At 35.6% G+C, this 21483-nt stretch overlaps 1 protein-coding gene across 1 annotated transcript in view; it reads right to left on the bottom strand.

Moving 5' to 3' along the window:
- PCLO (piccolo presynaptic cytomatrix protein) overlaps positions 1-21483 on the bottom strand; it is a 310882-nt gene that overhangs the window by 15472 nt on the left and 273927 nt on the right. The window contains 2 exon segments of the mRNA XM_032484107.1: positions 11849-11922; positions 15929-16070. Of these exon segments, the coding sequence (XP_032339998.1) occupies positions 11849-11922; positions 15929-16070 (216 nt within the window).

Genomic DNA, 21483 nt, shown 5'->3' with positions numbered 1-21483 from the left:
AAATACTTCTTGAAATACTCATAATTATGAGATTCCATAGGGAATTGACTTAAACATAAAAAGTGATTTTTAAAAAGTGACTATTGATTAAGAAAATATTTCTTCTTTATTTACATTATTGGTATTTTTAACACTTAACTGGATGGAGTGCAAATTGAGGTTTACCCTCTCCCACAATTGTAAGAATTATATTGTACCCTGAGCAACTTTAGCCAATGCGAGACCATTTTAGGCAAAAATCTCTTTAAAGGCAATGTTTAATTAACTAGAAGAGAACAAAATGTGGAAAAGTAAAGAAAAATGGAACTTTGTAAAAGGAAAGTCTGTGTAAGGAAAAAAAAAAAACCAGAGTGATAAAATTGTCAACACTTCAATTTCTTTGCATTTGCAAACTTTCATTAATAAACACTACATATCAATGCCGCAGGTGCCAGCTGATGCAGTCTGCACGGGTGTTAGGTAAGATGCATATTTAGCTCTGACAGTCTATCACCTCATAATTTGTTACCTAGCACCTATCACTCATTTCAAATCTAAGAAAAGTCCAACATGGAATTAAGATGGATTTTCCAAATCAGGGATTCTGGCCTCTAGCCCTGTGAGATGGCAGGCCAGTCATTAAATATCTCTGGTTTATATTTCCTCACATTGTAAAATGAAAATATGTAATAAGATTATTTATAGAGTATTTATAAGATCTCTTTCAGCTTTATAGAATAATAAATTTTAGACATTTTCTGATGTTATCTAAATAATATTTAGTCCTAGCCCTCTACCAAGTATCTTCTGCTTTAAATAATTTTGTCTGTTTACTCAGACGATTCTAAGCCTACTCATTACAGAAAGTTTTAATAGTGACCTAATACTTGTCAACAGCCACAGTGGTGATGTATATTCCCTCATGTAGAATTGCATTTTCTTCATTTCATTTATTTCTATTCTATCAGTTTCAAGTCTAAATGATGATCTTCTAAAAAAAAAAGCTAGTACAACAAAGTAAATTGTCAGCACAATGCCTGAAACAGTAATTATTCAACAAGCATTAATCCTTTTTATTTCTCAACATCTGATGCACTGGAAGATCCATTCTAGAAGTAATTGACAGTTTAAGCCTAGCAAGGTCTCAACTGCTCAATTTATTGAGAGTAAACAAACAAAAGAAAAAATATGAATATGTCAAGACTTTTTAAATGGATTAAAAAAAAAACAACTCTTTTTCTACTTCACTGAGCCTGTTAGAGAAAGGAAGGAAGCCAAGTATAATCTGTTCTATTCAACAGTTCCTTTCTCTATAATTTCCAACCACTTTTATCAACCCTACGCCAGACTCTATAATAAATTTTACCTTCCAGGCTGAAATTACATCTGTTCCTTCCAAAAGTTCAAAGTGGCACTCACTAATTTGACGGTGGTACTCAATAATTATCTAAAATTGGCACTTCAGGCTTTCTTTATACCATACCCTTAAGTAGCAGGGACAGCTAGTAGATCTTAACAAGTCTGACAATCTTATTTGTACTGAATTTCGTCTCCTGGTATATTGTTGTTTCCCACAGGCTGTATTCAAGCTATTGATATGTTTTAAACTTAATTCTCAGAAATATGTTGTCTGGACAAAGGTTCTTAACTGTATAGGACACCTTATATGTAGGATTAAAGAGAAGAAGTGAGAAACTATAGTTTTAAAAGGTTTAGTCTAGTAATTTAATGTTTAAAAGGGGGAAGCAAAGATGGAATAATTTCTTCATTCTGTTGTGTATTAAGTCCTACTTTTGAGTCCCATCTATTTAGTCCTACATAGAAAGTGTTCTATACAGTTAAGAACCTTTGTCCCAGAAAACATTGTTTCTGAGAAGTAAGTTTAAGACATATCAATGGTTTGAACAGAGCCTCTAGAAAACGATATACCCGGAGATGAAATTCAATACGAGTAAGATTACCAGACTTGCCAAAAGATCTGTTCCAAGTACACTCCCTGTAAGATCTCAGGAAGCCGACTCTCAATAAATTAGCTTACTTGAAAATGACACCATGCAGCTAGCTCCATTATGTGACTCCTTGTCTACCTTGTATGTAACAGATGACCATTAATGCTTGGGTCCAGCACTTTTTCCTAAAACAAACCATTAATAAAGTGTTGGAGAATTTCCAAGACAAGATTTATAAAAACCTTTGTGATTAGATATAAATCATTCCTTGATAGTGCCACTCAATATATTTGGTATTCAAAAAAAAAAAAAAAAAGAATCCTTATCCCAAATATATTTCAAGAAACATAATTTTCCACTCTCTTACAGTTTTACTATATACACATCTGTAACTGAGTGAATAAATAGTACTATAATATTATGGATAAAGAACACAAGCTAAACACATTTTAAAGCAATGTAAGTAAATTTCAGTCATATTATCTTATTCTTCCTAAACTATCTGAAACAGACAGAGGTATTACTAACTTCACTTTAAAGAAGGGAGACGGTGGAGTTTAGGTTGGCTAAATTTGCCAGAAGTCACATAGCTAGATTAGATGTTTCCAGCAAGATGCCCTAAAGTAACTACCAAAATTTGGATTATCTATTATGTGATAGCGATTATGTGCTAAATTCATGTGCAGGCATTTGAGTGTGCATATGTCGGGGGGAGGAAACTCGGGGCTTTTTGTGGGGGGGGTCTCAGGGTTTGTGGGGAAGGTGTGCTGGGAAGACCAGGTACAGACAGGAAACAAATGCTTACCTGTTTCCTTTCCAAAGCATTAATCTGTGATCATAGACTTCTTGATTTGTTGCATGTAGGGAGTTACGATTTACTTAAATGGTATCAGCAACGTATTCAGTGTGTTAAACAAGTTTCCTGTTGTGCGCACTTTATGTATATAGACTGCCACAGCCTGAACGTGTGAAGATTTCCTTATTTGCCCTTGTCTTTTTAGCCCAAAGACAAGACACCTCGAATGAATTAGATGTTGAATGAATGAATCTGTAGAACTTCTCTCATCTTTACAGCAAAACTGGTCTCCATCTAGCTCTGAGGAAAGAGCTTTGTCAGGCTTGACTCAAAACCCATGCTGTTCCTATTAAACTAAGCTGAAGCCACCGATTTGAAGGTATTTTGGATTTTTTTCAAACCTACGGTTTCACCCCAGATCAGTGCCTTTAGCCACTTGATTAACTGCGTTCTGTGTGTGCACACACGGCCTCTGTTACTCAAAGCCGTGGAGAGGCAGCCCAGTACATGTTTGTGTCTTAGGGCTCAGCGGGGCTGAAGGAGAAGGCATTTTATTATGGTCTCATTAGCATTTTTTTTCCAAGGGAGAAGAGTTCTGTAAGGTTTCATTAAGGCCTTTATTTGAAATCACCCAGATTGAAGGAGATATTTTATATAATAAGTCAGGCATCCTGGCCTAATACAATTTACGAGTTTTGTGAAAGTAGGGCAGGCCTGCACATTCTGTGTCTCCTACATAAAGAAATCTCTTCTTTCCTAGACAAAGCCAGAAAGAACATCATTTTAGATGGAAAAAATAGATTTTTCTGATTGATCTCCTTCAATATTTTGGGCATTTTTTAGCCTTTTAGTACCTGCTTCTTAGCATTCATTTTGCTGTCACTGAAAACCAGAGCTTTTTAAAACATATTTTAATTAAAACCTCCCATCCATTATCTTATATCTCATGCTATTCTCTTAATTTATAATACAATTATTTTCAGGGACGTTTTAGTAGAATATCTTATTTTTAATGAATCTACACACTTTAGTAAGGGAAAAAATTCTATGAGCAAGGAAATGATTAAAGTTAGCTATGTAAGTTTCATATATCAAATCAAATACTAGAAAAATCTCAATCTAAGATTGCTAATCCATATTCCTAAAGTCACAAGAAAGACACATACTGAAAACAGATCATAGTCCAGATCCACAAAACCAATGAGCAAAGACTCATATTAATTTTACTCTGATAACCTCACAGCTAACCCTAAGAAAAGCAAACTGTAAATTGGCTGAGAAATATCACAGCGGTCCCCAAATCAAACTGAATAGCACAACTTGACCTCAGTTTTGACCCAGACACTTCATCATTAACTAAAAGGAAATGAACTCAAACTATTGGACTATCAAAAGTAACGAACTCTTGAAGAAAATGCTATCTGTCTTGAAAATAAATTGTTGACAATTGTTCCTGTTTTCCTGGCTTCTTGCAGTAATTGAAAGAATTTTAAACTTTTTCTACCAGTTGAAACAGTTAGGAGCCAAACAGAACATGGCCCTGCCTCCCTCAATACAGAACCACAGAAAGTGTAATGGATTCATACGTCAGTACTAAAGACTGCTTAATGATTTAAAGTGCTTAACCAGTAATTGTTTCTCTGGCTTGAAATATTAGTAAATGAAAAGAAGAAAGTTAAAAGGGGCAAAATAATAACTCAGTTAACTCACTTTTAGAGATGCAGTATTTTAATAAATTCCATTTCTTTTGCTTCAAAGAAATACCTTAATAATCCCAGAGAACTTTCTAAAATGCATCTATCAACATTTGTGGTTTTTCAAATACAGAATTGTAATTTCTTTTGATTAAATCCATGTTTAATATCTTATGGTAGCATTCTGAGTGTTTGATCTCTTTGCATAATTCTTTAGACGTATAATTTTTTTTAATTGACCTAATTACCCACTGTCTTCAGAATATATCCTGGAAATTTTTATTTAAGAGATTAAATCCCTCAACTGAACTTGTTTTTCAGTGACTTTCCTCCTTCACTCAGAGTGCCCTTCACACACACGCACACACAGTATGCAAAAGGATCTGATTCATCAAGCTTTCCACATTCGGAACAAGAGATGAATGTCGCTAAATATATAGACCAAGTTAAGAGAGCAAAATTTGTGTTCTCTCTCATTCAAATTCCATTTTACTCTTTTAATTTATCTTTAAAATGTCCTCTGAAGTGCATACCAGATGGCCTTTTAAAGCACAGCCAACTTCTTTCTTTAAAATTCTGTAAAACATAGGTTTGCATTTTATCATTTTCCCAGTTTCTTTTATCACTTTTTACACTGACCTCTGTTAACACTTAAAAATTTCTTCGTTTTAAATCATAATTATATTTAGCTACTGGTCACTTACAGTGACCATAATTGTATCATTTTATCTCTATTAGTGCCCAAAGCACTAATTTCTCTGCATTTTGATTCCCAGTCATTTTTAGAACAAAGGTATCCGTTCCTATTGTCTTCCTAGAGAGCTCTGGGAGCTGACTATCCCCTCTCCTCTTATATCCTAGTCCTTATCCTTTCTTACCTGGACTATTGAGTTGCCACCTAACTGGTCTCTTGGCTGCAGACGTGATCCCTTATAATTCATCCTTCATGGCACCAAATCAGGTTAAGAAATTTTCCTTTGCTTCCAGTTGCCTAGCTACAGCATAGAGCCTAAACTCCTTCTGACAGTGTCTGATACTTCATAAATTATCTGAACCGTGATTACGTCTCAAGCCCTGTCTCCCTCCAGCACAGGACTCTGCAACAGTCACACAGAAGTGCCCCCAGGCTCACCAGTAATACATATTCGCTCACGTTCTAAGGCTTGAACATGAAGTTCCTTGCCCTTTATTAAAACCTCATCAGCCCTCCTCCAGGTAGACTACTTATTACTTTTATTTCAAGAACTATCTAAAAAAGTATTCCCTACCAGGAAGGCCTTCCTTATTCAACCTAAAGGAAAATGACTTAGTATTTAACACACATTCACCGCTATCATAACTCTTACCCCAACTGTGCATGAACATATCTGTCTGCCCCAGGGCACTGGCTCTTTCTAGGGGAGACTCAGCATTAATCATCTTCTGTAGACTCAGCTGGGCTTTGTGAAAAAGAAGCACAATAAATAAAAGTGCAGAGTTACCATACTTTTAAGCAGCTTGTGTCGTTTTTAACTGAAGTCGTCTATCTGAGTTCAGTTTTAGGGTAGTAAGCTCCTTAAAAAGTTGTCTAGCAACATACAGGATTAACATCATGTTTTAAGACATTTGGGAATTGCAGGTCTATTTAAAGAATCTTAAGTTTTAAGACTCCATCTCAATGTTTTTGTGTAAGTATTGACTTCAGTTTCACAGGTGTATTACTAGGCTTGATTTATCCTTTAGTCTCTCAGAGTCTTAGTGTCTTAATTAAAAATAAATTCATTGTGTGGGTATTTTGCACAAGTCTCTGTGCTAGACACAGGAATACCATAAATATTATAGCATGTATTTTACAGGGTTATTGTGAGAATTGAGGCCAGTAAATTTTTAAAGATCCCAGGAGAGTGTTCAGCAAATAAATGTCAGTTGTAATGCTGTGGTTATTGCTATTAAGGAGGATGTGTTGGGGTTTTTGAAAGGATGAATCATCACGTAGAATGGACACATATATATATAGCCACATCTATCTATCTATATTTATTTATTCAGTAGCAACAATATGGTAATAAAATGTGTAAGGAAAAGCTCTGTCATTGCTACTTAGTATTTCATACACCAGTGACATCTGTCTGGGCTTTAGAGGGCAATGTCAATTACAGAAATCACAATGGTGTGTTATTTAGTGGATAAGAAAGCGTCTGCTTTGGACGATAACAGTCCAAAATTGCATTTGCTTGGTGCAGGAAAATACTCAGATGTAACAGATGACTTGAGTAGATACCAAAGCTTTTTTGAAAATAAAAGATTTAAATAGGGAAATGCTTCTTTCCTACAACTTTATTGTGGTAAAGCAAATAATAGAATATATTGATTTTTTATTTTAGAGACTAACAGTCCAACACTTAATAAAGCAGCAGTGTGCACTTTCCTCAGAGTATATTATCTCGTGTCTGTGTCACTTTCTTATCTGTAAAATTGGTTCCTTCAGGGAAAGTGTTACTTGGTTGAGCAAAGTCTTGTGTGAAATGTGTTGGTCTTTTTTTTTTTTTTTTTTTTTGGTCATTCTACTTTTTCACTTAAATATAAGTCCCCCCCTCTATAGAAAGTTATGTAAATTTCCAAACAACTTTCTGGGTAAAATAAATAAGAATGTTTCAATTAGAGAAAGTAACTAATAATCTGAATGGCAGAAAAAGAAATTATCTCCAATGAATTTTGTATTTTCCAAAATTCTGTCATTTTTTTTTCTTTCTGGGCATTTAGGAAATTCATTTCAATTTTTGAGTGAAGAGAAAAAAAATGTTAAGACGATTTGGCAGTTCGAATTCTACAGCTTTCTTTTCCCCAGAGATTTTGTATGTTACTGTCATTAGTTAAAGTTAGGTTTCCTAAAAGTTAAAATGCTATCTCTGTATGGCATTGATGCTATCCGAATATCTGTAATGAGTATGTTAGAGAGACTACTTGGTTGTAATAACTATCATTAAAATGTTTCAAGAGCATGGATATTCATAATCATTTAGGGTCATAGTAGGAAGTTATTTATTTAATGCAAACAATGTCACACTTTCTTTTCTTGTACTTGTTAATACTGTTTGATCACTATCCCTAATTTTTATTTCCTCACATATCAAAAGGTTGAACATTTTACATTTTATGACTTCTTTTTCAAAAATCAGCTCTCCCATGGTCCAATTCTTTATTTCCCTAATCCTTAATAAAACTGCTAAGAAAACTCTACCATCAACTATTTTTATCTATTTCTTTGGTCCTTTATATTTCTCTATTTCTCAAAATAATTTTGTGTTGTCTTTATAATTTGTTGATATTTAAATTTTGGTAGGTGAAGATTTAGCCTTCCTCTTCCTTGTAATGTAGTTATGTTACAATTTTGATTAAACTAATATTTGGCATTTACATTAATGTCACTGATCCTCTTCACTTCTGGCACCACTGAGTATTACCCGGACGTTCTTAAACTCTTTTAGGGTTATTTGTTCTTCAGATGCATGCAGCCAGGCAAATTAAGCCTCAGAGAAAGCTATGATCCTAATGCCTGCTGCTACAGCTAGTGAACACCTGGGTTAGAAGAGTAAAGCAGTCAAGCCAGTCATGGATGCCCACCAGCAAAGAATACCACTATTAAACAGACCTAATAAAAACGTAGGAAAGCTTCTATTTTGAGAGTATTAGAAGTTTTCAAGGCAAACTGGGAAAACACTTGTCGGTACAATTGGAAAGTCTAATTGATTTGATCGAAATCTTGAAAGAAGGCGGTTTGTACGGCCCTCCCAAGAAGTGCATACTTTATCTTGCCTGCTGTCACCCCTTTGGATGGGAGCCAAATGGCTCTCTCTCGTATCCACTTCTAATGCAATAATAGCTGCAATTTAAAGAACATTAATCACGTGCCACGTACAGTGCCGGTTCGTTCTTGACGTGGTGTGCTTACTTACATCGTGGAAGTTCAACCGTTCATTAGCAGAGCTAGTCCACAGGACTACTGCCATTTTCCACTATGCCTTAGCTCAGAATTCCAGAACCTTTGATTGCTCTCACTCGCTGACCCACTGAGTTAATCTCATGCTAGAATTAAGATTTATGAGTCACTGCTGTAGAGAAGATGAAACGTCATCAGAGAAAATGACTAAATAGAAAATCGATTTTAAAAAATCAGAACTCAGAACAAGTAGACTTGCTCAATAAGTGGGGTAAGGACACAGCTATTTTTTTTACTCTTAATAATGCGCTTAACACAAAATTTCAATCCCATAAAACACGGCTTTTCTTTTCTATACACTGTAATCAAGAATAAAAATTTTATGAATGCAAACTGTCCAAAGATGATTACTTAAAATCTCTGATCTCCTTTGATTGAAAGCACGCTGTCCTATTGTTGTCATCAGTTTTGCTTAGAGGGGACCGGGGTGCTCAGAAAACAAACTGCTTAAATGAATAACACGAAAGGCCCAAGATGAAGTAGAATCTTGCCAGAACACAATTTCAAGAAAACTGTACTAATCTACAAAGAGACACTGTTTTTCTGATGCCGTGGGGAAGAACCAAAAGGAGGAAGATTCTGGTCAGGACACTACATACTATGTTTTAAAAAATATGAACTGCTCTGTCTGTTTTTTGTTTCCCCATAAACTGGCTGTTTCTATTGACTGACAACAAAAGGAAGTGAAGCAATCCCCCGGATCACTCAAAACAAACACAAGTTACATCAAACCTACAGCACAAGCACAACACAAAGCTGATTCCGTATTTCTGTGTGGACAAAGCAAAATCTTGCACTTTAAATTGGTATCTTCTTATCTGCTTAGTACAAACAAATTCCTGTCTTATTTAATAATTTTCTCCCCAGTCTCTGTATGTTCTTCTTAATGTAAGATTGCTTGTAAAGGTTTAATGTTTATTGCAGTTTTCTCTTCTATATTATTAGCAATCTCTTCTACATCTCTTATAAAACTCTTCATAACTTCACATAGACAGGTATATTGTAAATTTGCTCACTGTCAAAATGTCATAATAACTCAGTCAAAAATAACTGGTCCAAAATACTGATGCTAAAAGGGCACGACTCACACTACATTACATATTCCATAGTGTACGCATTCTCAACCTCCGCCCCTCTGCTCAATAGCTGATCTGAGATTAACCTCTGATAAAAGTCAGTTCACTAAAATATAAACATACAGACTCATAGCTGGCTCTTTTTGGAAAACAAGTATGTTTTGTGTGGGACTGATGCAAAAGAAGAAAGCGGTGTTAGGATGAACAGTGTCTATTCACTGACAGCTGTTAACATTTACACTAAAATCATTTTATTTACAAACTTTAAGGTTAAAAGAAAGGTAAAATTAAGTAGCTAAAACTTTTGAAAAAAAATTGCACGTGAATTGCTTCTCTGTACACCTGAATTCTAGAGTCCTACTGAAAATCAATGACCATTACTTTTATATAAGATCACATTATCTCTTCATTCACTTAACATTCTCGAAGCAATTTTGTGGGCAATGCTTTCTGCTAAGGGCTGGGACACCAAGATGAATAAACCAGACCTCCTCTCAGAGTTGTTCAGCCTTACAGAGGAGACAGGCATAGAAATATGGAAATTGAAGTCAAAAGACAATGGTAACACAATATACAATGGTATACATAGCACAGACCTTGTGAGTGGTGGAAGAATACAGGGAGAGAAAAGAGGAAAATTAGGGAAGAGGGTGAAGTGAGATCAGGGCATATGTAGTTTGATGCATCTATGGAATCTCCAAGCAAAATCTTGTGCCAGCTCTATGCCTCCGAGGCATTCTAGGTCTTTCTCTGCACTCCTCTCAGAATAGTGGTGCCCTTGCATGGTTCCCAGGCTCCCTGTTAGCTGGCTTCGGGGAGGACTTGATCATGCACAGGCAGAGACAGGAGGACGGGAGGACGGGAGAAATCAGGATATTTCTCCCCATCCTTGTCTGTCTCAGGATGTATTTCTGGCTTTTGCTGTGTCTCTTCCTAGTTTCCTGACCCCAGCAGGCAGGCTGATCTTGGTTCTTGCTCTCGTGGGCTCCAGCCTCTACGGACAGTAGCTTCCTTCTGTTACCTCCCTACCCCCTGCCAGGTTTCTCAGTGCCTTCCAGCCATACATTTCCTTTATTTTAAATATGTAGAGTGGTTTCTATTTTCTTGGTTGGACACAAATGCCTGGCAGACGTCAGAGTCTGAATTCCAGGGAGCCTGCGTGGTAGATTTGAGACTAATCACCATATAGACAAGACTGATGAGCTTTTGCAGAGAGAGGGTATGTAAAGAAATGTTGGATTGAGGGTGGAACCCTGGGAGCATGGCAACAAGTCGAAGCAGCACAGTCTTTGAATAAGTTCAAAGAAAAATTTTTAGTAGAACCAGAAGTACATAATATCTAAAGTCCACTAGGGACCTGAAACATTGCTTAGATCCAGCATTTGTCTGATGAGGTTTCTGAAGACAGAAAGGTCAGGTCACCAGTCAAGATAAGATCTGAAGCACAAATCTGGGTTTCCTGTTCCCTGTTGAGCACCGTTGTGATACCACGCCACTAATCATTCTTTTCAATGGCACGTGACTTGGCATCATTTTCCTGGATTCAAGTCACTTGCTCTTATCTTGTGTGTGCTGTTTGCACCTCAGTTACTTTTCATGTAAGACCAGGAATGGTAAGAATGGTAAGAATTAAATGAGATAATATGTGAAAAGGACTTAGAGTAGTGTTAAGTACTTAGAATAATTAAAATTATTGAGAGGCTGGTGTAAGGCAAGAGGGGTAACAGTGCTCTCAGATCGTATCACAATACAGTGAAAGATAAGCAAGTCATTGTGCACCGTAGGGATACCGATTCTGTGTTGATAAGGATAAGGATTTTTTTTGGCATTTTGTAATACATTTGCTATTTGTTGAATAAAATACAGTTTCATGCCAAGTTAAGTTTTTACTTTAGGAGTTAGTTCAGTCATTATTTTTCCTATAAAAGGATTTTAACACCACGAGTTTCTTCTTAGCTCCACATATTTAAGGATTTCCATGGACCTAAATGAGGTTTCATGACTTTCTATCTGTATGGTATTTCAATCAACATTTTTCTTATTTAAAAATTTTTTTTCAATTTCAGTATCAAGAAGGTATTTTTCCCATGAGAAAGTTTTCTGAGTCCCTTTCTGTTATCCTCATTCTTCTTTCCCTTAAAAATTTTTAGTGCCCCAAAGTACTTCGATGTTAAATCTGAATAAGGAAATTGGAAAATTGTTAAATGAAGTTATGATGTCATTCTATTTTAATAGACAATACGGATAATGGTGACTTTACTTCCCAGTGCTTTTGATATTAGTACTTAGAAATGAACATTCATGTTGAAAGAAAAACAAAGCAAACAGTATAGCATGAATTCAGCCAAAACCCAGTACTGTCCATTTTACCTTACCTTCGGCGTCCGCCACTCCTGCTCCTACTCCTGGCTGTTTGATAGGCTCTTGCCCATTCTGCCCCATCTTCCCTCTGTTTCAAAAGGAAACAAAAGTTATATATTCAGTTATGATCGAAATGCAAACGAGGAGTCCAAGTAAAAATAAAATGACATTATATATCTAGACCTGCAAAAAATTACTTGAATGCCAAATATAACGCGATAAATTGCTCTAGATCATGCGAATTGTTAAAGTGGAAACCTGTTTATCCTTTGTATTTAGTCCAAACAATGTACCTCAAAATTCAGTGTCCTATTCATTAACTCATTTATCAAAGACCAGACCATCATATTTTCAAATTTTGTTTCAGAATTTTTTTTGTCGTTTTTAACTCGAGGCGGAGAAGGGTTTTTAATGTCTTTACACTTTGTAATAATGAATTGTATGGATCCTTTGGTGAGAAGGAAAATTTTGAATTGAATAACTTATAAAAATAATATTCTAGTAACAGATTTTTGTTTTACATAGTGACTTCCTTTCAGATCTCTCCTGCTTCCTACCGTGCACAGCATGCCGGCTTCTGCAGTCACTGCCTGCCTCTGCCTCTGGCTTTGCGCCTTTATTCTATGGGTCATCCAGAGAAACCTATTTAATCTGGTGTAGACTCTTCTCTAGGGCAAATCTACTCAATCTGGTGAAGACTATTTCTTCTTCTGTAACATAAGGATAGTAACATAAGCTACCTTTTGGTTATGAGGAAATCACACATGAGGGAGATGTTTCTAAGTGTTTAGCACAGGGCCTGGAACATCATCCTAGTCAATAAATATAAAGTATTAATAACTAGATATACACATAATGGCTTTAGAATTCAGTCAATGGTTGCAAACCATTTTTAGTTTTAGCCTTAAACTTATGGAAGGCCAAAAAGATGAAGAATTCATGGTACTTTGAGCATTGTGGGTTCAGAATATTGATAACGTAACAGCCCAGAGACTACAGGCCACTTCTTATTTCTTCAGAGAAAAAGCTACACAGCAAACAAAAGATTCTGAAGTTGCCTTTATGTGTAGCTCCGTAAGGTGTCCTAAAAGACGGAATAAAAATGCTTAAGTGTTAAAAAAGATGTGTGAACAAAAGAATGTCTCGATACTATAATATCGAGACAATAATTCTAACACAGCAGGATTTACTAACAATTCATTCTTACTTTCACAAAAATATTGCTTTGCTGAACCTGCTGAAAATGTAACCGTACTTATTTATTAAAAATCCAATGATAGCTTACTTGAAATCGTTCTAAAGATCCTCTTATTCTACTTGAATGGTTCTATTCATAATGAAAGAGAACCTGACGTAAATTCAAAAATTACTTTATCTTGAAAGCCATTACATTGTTTCAGTATGACAATTCTAGATCAAAGTTTTAAACAGAAATTTTTAAGAAGTGATCATGTGAAGAATAAGGTACATAAAACAATGTTAGAAGTTATGCATACATGGTCTGCATCTGAATATATAAAGTCTTGAGTAAGCAACGCACAAAATCTTAATTTGTGTAATTGCTTCAAAGAGATTCAAGACAAATAGTTGATAAGTTAAAAAATCAACTTTGTTACAATTAAACAGCTTAATGACTCAGGAGCAATCTCACCTTTAGCAGCATCCTATACCAGCAGACCGAGCCAAAATGCATCTTGCTACTGAGCCAAACTCAATTGAAAGTGAAGATGGTTTTAGTAGCACTAATCTGGTAGATGAGAATACTGAAAAATTACCATCCTACCTTATGCCAAACTTTAACAAAATAGCTATTAGTAATTTAATAAAATTTTGGATAATTTTTTAATTTGCTCGAGTCCTAGATTTCATATTTTAATGGTAATATTCAGCTGCAGTTTTTGCTTCTAGTGAAAACTGATTTTAACATTCGATACTTAGCCAAAATGTGTATTAGTTACATTTCTAAGGTTGTACAGAAAACTTGCAGCACAGTGAAGCTAAGTAAAGTGCAAAGGAAAGGCAGCTGTGGGTCACATGAAGGATGCAATTTTTTCTAAATTCCCAATAAATAATCTTCAACTCAGAACATTCTGACTGCACTGGTTATAATCTATACTTGTTAAACAATCACCACATAGTTATTGAACGCTCTGCTCTCCCAAGCAATAATTGTGTTAGCTACAAGGAGATATAAAAGAACTACCGAATACCACTTCTTACACATGTCCTGTAATGCTGCAGAAGACAGCATTTTCTTTGTGTTCATACGGCAAAACAGTAGCCGCCTAGGCAGTTTTGGAAAGTTTTGATTTACAAGAGAAAGAGGAAAATGGGAAAAAACAAAGTTGAAATGTGGCTTGGATGTAAAAAAATCAACTTTCACTTCAGACATTCAGATACTGAGGAAATAATGCAGTTTATGCTCTGGAAGTTACAACATTATCATCAGTGTTAAATTATGTACCTTGAAAGGTACAGATACATTGGAAGCTATTAAGTGATGTGTGGTACAAAACCTGTACAAAGTTATACCATAGTCACAGCTTGGAGAGACGAATGTAATGAATTTGCTGAAATTCTCTTCAGTTAAATTGGATCATCAGAGGCTGTGGACTAATGAGATCAGATTCCTTTTAGAAACAATTGCCAATAAAAAAGAACTGATTAAATACAAACAACTCTATTGAATTCACAGCCTAGGTCTCAAAAAAAAAAAGATAGATTAGTAATCCAATAATTAATCAATTTAAGTAGGAAAAATGTAACTTGAAAAATCACAAAATAAACACATTTTTCACTGTACAAATCCATTTCTCCCATCATTTTGGTTTTTATAAACTCGAGCCATTATCTAAATATTAGAACTATTCTGGAGATCAAAAGGGAAGATTTACTTTAAAAAACATCGACATTAAACCAAAGAGAAATAGCAGTTCCACCCTCAGAGATTTCACTCAATGGAGAAAATGAAACAGACCTTTTAACAAGGGCCCAGACCAGGGGTCTGCAAACTCATTCTGCAAAGGGCCAGTGAATGATTTGAATGGTCCCCCTGGTGCTTATTCAAGTCTGCTCCCAGAGCACAGACAACGATGAGCAACACACAAGCAAACCGGTATGACCGTGTTCCAGTAAAACTTAATTTACGGATACTGAGATTTCAGTTTTATGTAATTTTCGTGTGTCACGAAACGCTATTCTTCTGGTATTTTTTTTTTTTTTAACATTTAAAAATGCAAAAGTCATCTTCAGTCCTTCACAGAGTTTACAAAATCAGGCAGCAGGCTGGATTCACCCTGGCCCAGACCCTGGAGCTGGGTGGCCCAATGGTGTTTTTGAAGACAGAAAACTAGTTCCTGGGGAAGTTTAGATTTTGATACTGGAATAGATATAACCTACATATTTATCTTAGACGCTGCTAAGTTTTGCTTAGCCCATTCTAACACATTCTAAACACAGTCTGCTTTAGTTTTGCATTTTATTTGCAGTATGATTTTCTCGAGGCTTGACATTTTATAAATGAACTTCATTCCAAGAGGATATACTTGGGGACCTATGTACTGCTGTTATTTGTTCTAGAAAATACAGAACCCCTTCAAAATCTTCCATTTTAACTGTAGATTTATTGTTGAAAAGTCTTTATGAGTATATATGTTATCTATTTCAAATATGATGTATGAGTTCTTTAAATATGTTTAAATATCTCCTCATTGCAAGTAAATTGATCTACATTTATCACAATTACCAATGATGTTAGTGTTTGGTTGTTCTGTGATTAAAGCATCCAAGTCCTAATGCTTGAACTTGATTCAGGCATGGCTGAGTTATTATTTTAGTAGCTTTTCTCTTTTAAATACAGATTGCACTGATTAAGCAGTCCTGGTAGTGACCAGCATTCATCCTTAGAATTAACGTAATTAATCCAATCTTTCCTGAACAGTCTATTTTTCATGGAGGCATAAGCAGTTGAAGTTTTTCAGGGACACTGACTCAGACGTGGATAATTAACTAGGAATTTCCTGTTCAATGTTAAGAAAAGCTTACTCATGATGCTGTCAACACTGTAGTGAAAAAAAAAAAAAGGAAGCACTTACATCCTTGGAATAGGAAATAGATTAGTTTCCCCTGCGGTGCTGCTGCTTCCTTCACTGTCCACGCTATACCCACTGCCAAAGCTGCTGCCCGAGGAGCCAGTGGACACGGAGCTTTCTGCAGGCCGGTGATTGGCGGGCTTGGCTGCATGGTGTGGGAAGAGTCAACACTACAGTCAATCAATGAACCTCCCACTGACCCCCAAACGCATACTTAGACGTTTTCTTCATTTACATGTATAAAGAAACAGCTCTAGCAAGAACTCCACATTTCTTATCCTGCCTTTCACTTCCTTTTCTTTAACCAATAACTCTCAGTGGCAACACTGAAGTACTGGATTGCTTTTAATGGACATAAAAGAAAAAAAAACCCACTTCCAGGGATAAACCATCAGATTTTGAGACCAAGTTAAATAGCACTATTATTATTTGTGGTTTGTTTGTACAGTAAGGCAATAATGACCTGGCAAACAAATAGGATTTGTGGCTGTTTCCCGGAGAAAGGACTTTAGAAAGACTTGGGTAGATAGAAATAACAGAATACTTGAAAATTGCTTAAGTATTTTCCATATTCATAACCAATAATTTGTTTTCCTCTTGAGAAGTGAAGGTACAGAATAGAACAGATTATTTAGAACATGAGTGAAGATTCTGGGCTTGCCTGTAGTTCTACCAACTATCTCCAGCAGGATTTTTAAATTTGAAGAGATTTGTTCCCTCACAGGCATTTCCTAGTTGCCTATGACTGGGACTTGTTTTAAATATTCCATGAGTTTGAGTTTCTACATACAAGAATCCATATTCCTATAGAAGAGCTATGAAAAATTTGTGTTAGAAATTACGCAGTAAGAGGGTGGTAATATTGTTAGTGGAATTCTGGATTAGAGAAAACTTGGGAGGAAATTTTGATGCAAAAGGAATGAAGAGAAGGCAAGTGTTTCTTCTTCTTTTGTTGGGGGCTGGAGGTGGAGCGTCTCCAGGCAAATTTTTGAAATTGTCATTTGTTCTGCCTTGTCATCAGTTTAAGAGCATGAGCTTCGATCAGATGGGTCAGTTTTGAATCCTGACTCTTGCTGAAGTAACTCTAAGAAGTCTCAGTTTCCGCATTTGAAAATAATGGGGCCAGTAATGCCTCCCTCATGGGCTGGGACGATGAGAAGTGAGATAAAGCAGGAACCCAGTAACTCACTCTTCTTCGTCTTGTGATTTTATTTGCCACACACCCAACCTCTTCTTCAGGGCTTTATCATCAGTGGCTCCTCCCCAGTGTCTTTGAGCACACCCAGCCCCTGACGATGAATTTGCCCTGATTCTCTTCCAATTTTAGATGTATTCTAGGCTGCAAAACTACTTAGAGTCTCTCTCCTCCATAAATACATCTCTGTTCAATCAGCAGTTTCTTAGCAAGTTGGATAGATTGACACCACTGGGTGAGGAGTTGATAATCATTTAATGACCCTAAATTATCATCATTTTTCTTAAGGAAATGTATAAAAACACCATGACTCTTTATCTGGTGGAGCTTTAACCAACACACCCAAATGAAGTGAAAAATACAGACCCTGTGGGGGAAAATCCTTTGGGGGCAGAAAATGCTCCACCAGATTAGCCAGGATGAAGTTTTGCAAAGGTTTTAGCTTTTCCTCACTTCTTCCCTTCCATTTCAGGACTAGCTGTTTCTCTAAAGCCACCAGACATTTTCATAGTATCTATTCCAGTGATAAGAGGATTCCTTTCCCGGAATAGGGAAGTAAGGAGGAAAAGCTTAATAATTCGTAGTTATATATCAGGTGTCCATACACTGGAACGAGCTAGTTAGAAAAAGGCCTGAATCCTATTAAATAGCTAGTCACCAATGAATTACAAGTAACCCACAGGACTAGCTTTACAGAAACAGAATAATAGTCATAAAATGTTTGTTTAATATTTTCTTCAACTTATAGAGAAGAAACCCAGATGATGTATCCTTTTTAAAAGGATAAGCTAAAAAAGGTACTAAATGACTATGACACAAAATTATGAACATACACAAAGTAGATTATACTGTATAATCAACCACATAATGAGTCAGGTAAGTCATCTAATTGTAAACAAAAAAAAAGCTGTCATACTTTTTTCCTGGCATTATATAATCCAGCCAAATAGACTGTTAATATTTTTTAGTGTGATACTGAATGCAAGACTTAATTTCATCAATTGGAAGATCTCGATGTACTATTTTCAAAGGCAAACCTTAATTAATAGACAGTAATTTAAAAATCAATTTATCTTTACTAATTTAAGACTTTTTCCCAGAGCAATCTCACAATATATCAAAATATCCACATTATAGAAATGACGTCTTATTATTCACATTTCAAAATATCCAATCTTTTCTTTCACAAACTTTGCTTTTACCTGATGCAATTTCTAGTTTTACTCTTCTTCTGGGAGGTTTGAGAAATGTGAACAGAATATAAAACAATATAATAATAGGAAAGGAACAAAGCTAGAAATAAACTTAAGGAAAGATAGTTTTTTCATATCATCTGGGGGGAATAAAATCTCATTTGGAAAGACCATGCAAGTGTTGTCAATATTTTAAATGCAAACAAGTAATACTTTATAAGAAATATTAAAAGAAAGAAACCTAAATATAGGGAACAGATGCATATTTTGGAATAAGTCTAAGTCTACCTTAACATCTTTGCAAGACAAAATTACATGTCAGGTTGACTCTAAAGAGATTTGGAGAGGTTGGGTAAATAATTCAAATGAATCTAGATTTTTGGCATTATCTCAGTGAAACATCTGGTGCATAACTGAATTTTATTCTTACCCTGGTATGTAAGCGTAGAGATAAGATAGATCTGACATGTGGTTAGTTTCTGAAAAGAAATTCAATTAAAATGAAGGGTGGATCTTCCCTGAAAGGACTATATCTACAGGGCATAAAATGAGATTAAAAACCCAGAAATGCAGAGGTTTTGATAAGCTGGTGCTAAGAGTCCAGGTATTTTAACAGTTCTTTTTCAGATGCTTGAAACAACACGGGTATTTACTAAGCTCTTTTCACTGAATCAGTCCCCATATAAGAAACCATCAATTCTATTAAACTGAACTGAATTTGTACTATGCGAACTTTTTAATGAATAAAGTGCTTTGAGGACTTAACATGGGAGGCTGGATCATATACAGTTTCAAGACATCTCACGATTTCAGTCAAATTCTTCAGTTTGCTCAAGTCCTTTTATCACCACCTCCTTTCCACATGTACCTCTCATAATTTTCCTTTATGCTCTTTATGGAAGCCCATTCAGACCACTCTCTCTGGAACCCTGCGGTTTGGCTTTTTTCCCCCGTCCTGAGCTCTAGCTGAGCCTACTCTTTCCAATTTTGTTAGACCCTCCTCTGGCCCTGTCACTTTCTCACATCTAAATTATACTCATCTGGAAAGGCTCAGCTCAGACAGCACCTGCTTCATACATTCTCCTCATCTGCCCAGTCAGAGTGAACCCTTCTCTATCCGGACTCTCACAGCACACGACTGTTGTATCTTTTCTGGCAATTGTCACTTTCTACCATTAATTGTAGTCGTTACATTCATGTGGTTGATGGAAGCAGAACCCATGTTTGCTCTGTGGTAGCCTTCTTAAAAGCTTCATCCTGTAACTATGCTGAAGCAGTATTTAATGAATCGATAGTAAAAATTAAAATAATGATAATTATATCAATAATTCTTTGCTTTAAAAAACAACTCAAAACATCTGAGTGATTTAGTAGATTTTTCACTTTGTTATGCAGTTCCATGTTTCATACAAATCATAAATAGCTCAACAAAAACACCGCTATGTAGCATTTTTAAACTCCATGTTCTTTATCAGTGAACTTTTGGGTAATCCAGTTTTTGTGGTAGCTTTTAAAATCAGAGATTCAACTTTAGTCTGTCATATACATATAGAAAAATGGGATCACTCAACCAGATGTTTTGTTATCCCAATTTCCCCAAAACTGGTTTCAAAGAAATATTTAATGATAATACAAGAAACATGGGAGAGGATAGCTCTGTGAATTAAAAAAAAAAATTTATGGCAGACCATGAGTATTATACATACATTTTAAAACTGGAGTGACAAAATACTATGTACAGTAACATTCCATGGGAGCCACCAGAGGGCGCTAATACAGACACTAGGACCTGGGCTGATTGTACTTTTTGGTGTACAAACATGCGGTGCGCTCACTTCATAGATCAGTATGCCTCTTTCTACCTTCTTGAAGAAAACAATATTTTAAAACATTGAAACTAAATTAGACTTTCCATAATTTTATGATTTCAAAATTAACAAATTAAAAATATTCTACCTCTGCTTTATTCTTCCAACTTAAATCATAGTTTCAGAGATCATGTATTAATCACCTGTGTATTACATATGAAAATAGCTATTTTACATTAGAATTGAGATTCATTTAATGATAAAAAATTTTGGAGCCATTTTCTTAATGAGTTATGGGAGGGGATTTCTTTTTGAATTTTCATTTGTACTATCAAATACCAACTAGAAAAAAGAATGTATCATATAAACATACGATGGAATAAGCCCACTCCTACAGAGACGGTCTCTGTATGCTACAGGAATAAATACTAGCATGTTGAATCGTTTTGTGACTCAGTTATCAACGGGCCATTTCAGGCGAACGAATTTTATCCTCTGCGAGGCAATTCAATCTATTTAAAATTATTCTTTGATCTCTTCATTTTCTGCAGCTGATAGATGGTTAGACATCATTTTGTCTTATTACTCCACTGTGGATAACCTTAATTAAACCTGGTAGTGTCTCTATGACTGCACATCTGTCTTCAATTAGTTTGCTCTGTTGGTTTTTTCCCCCCTCTGCTATATTTATACTTATAAACACGGGACTGTCACTGTATCTACCACACGATGGCAGCACCGTGCTCAAAGTCCCGGATCAGATTGTAGATGACTTTACAATTGTGGATTCATGGAAATTGAAAGCTGGTCAGGACTCTAAAGATAACCTGTTCCACAACCATCATCTTGCCTATAGAAAAACTAAGCAATGGAAAGTTTAAGTGACTTGTTTTCGATCACACAGTAATTAACAAAAGAAAGAATCAAAACTAAAAAGTGCTAATCCACTTTTCTATCACATCTAACTGTCTCAAATTAAGACTGAGAGGTCTCTGCCTACCTTAGAATTCAATGCTTGGGAGCCTTGCTGCCTTTGCTGTTCCATCATTGGTTTTATATCCTGGGTCCACGTAAAGCTATTTCCAAATACTTCAGGAGTAATTTATTATGGAGGTAGCCTGGAATTTCCCACAGTATTTGGTTGATGGAGTGTTATCTTCATAGATAAAATGCATAGGATTTTTAGGTTCAACAGTTGGAAATTAAGAGAAATCAATCACTAATTATTTTGCTTATTCCAGCAGTATAATGATGGAACAGAAAATAACCACCTACTTTAGAAATTATGTATTTATAGCATGCATTTTTAAAAAATTGTTGTTCTTTAGCTAGCTTTAACTTTACCTTAGCTGGTATTTATTT

Source organism: Camelus ferus, chromosome 7 (genome assembly GCF_009834535.1).
Source record: "Camelus ferus isolate YT-003-E chromosome 7, BCGSAC_Cfer_1.0, whole genome shotgun sequence".
NCBI classification, from domain to species: Eukaryota; Metazoa; Chordata; class Mammalia; order Artiodactyla; family Camelidae; genus Camelus; species Camelus ferus.
The sequence above is the reverse complement of the archived record's forward strand: the minus strand, read 5'-3'. Positions and strand labels throughout refer to the sequence as shown.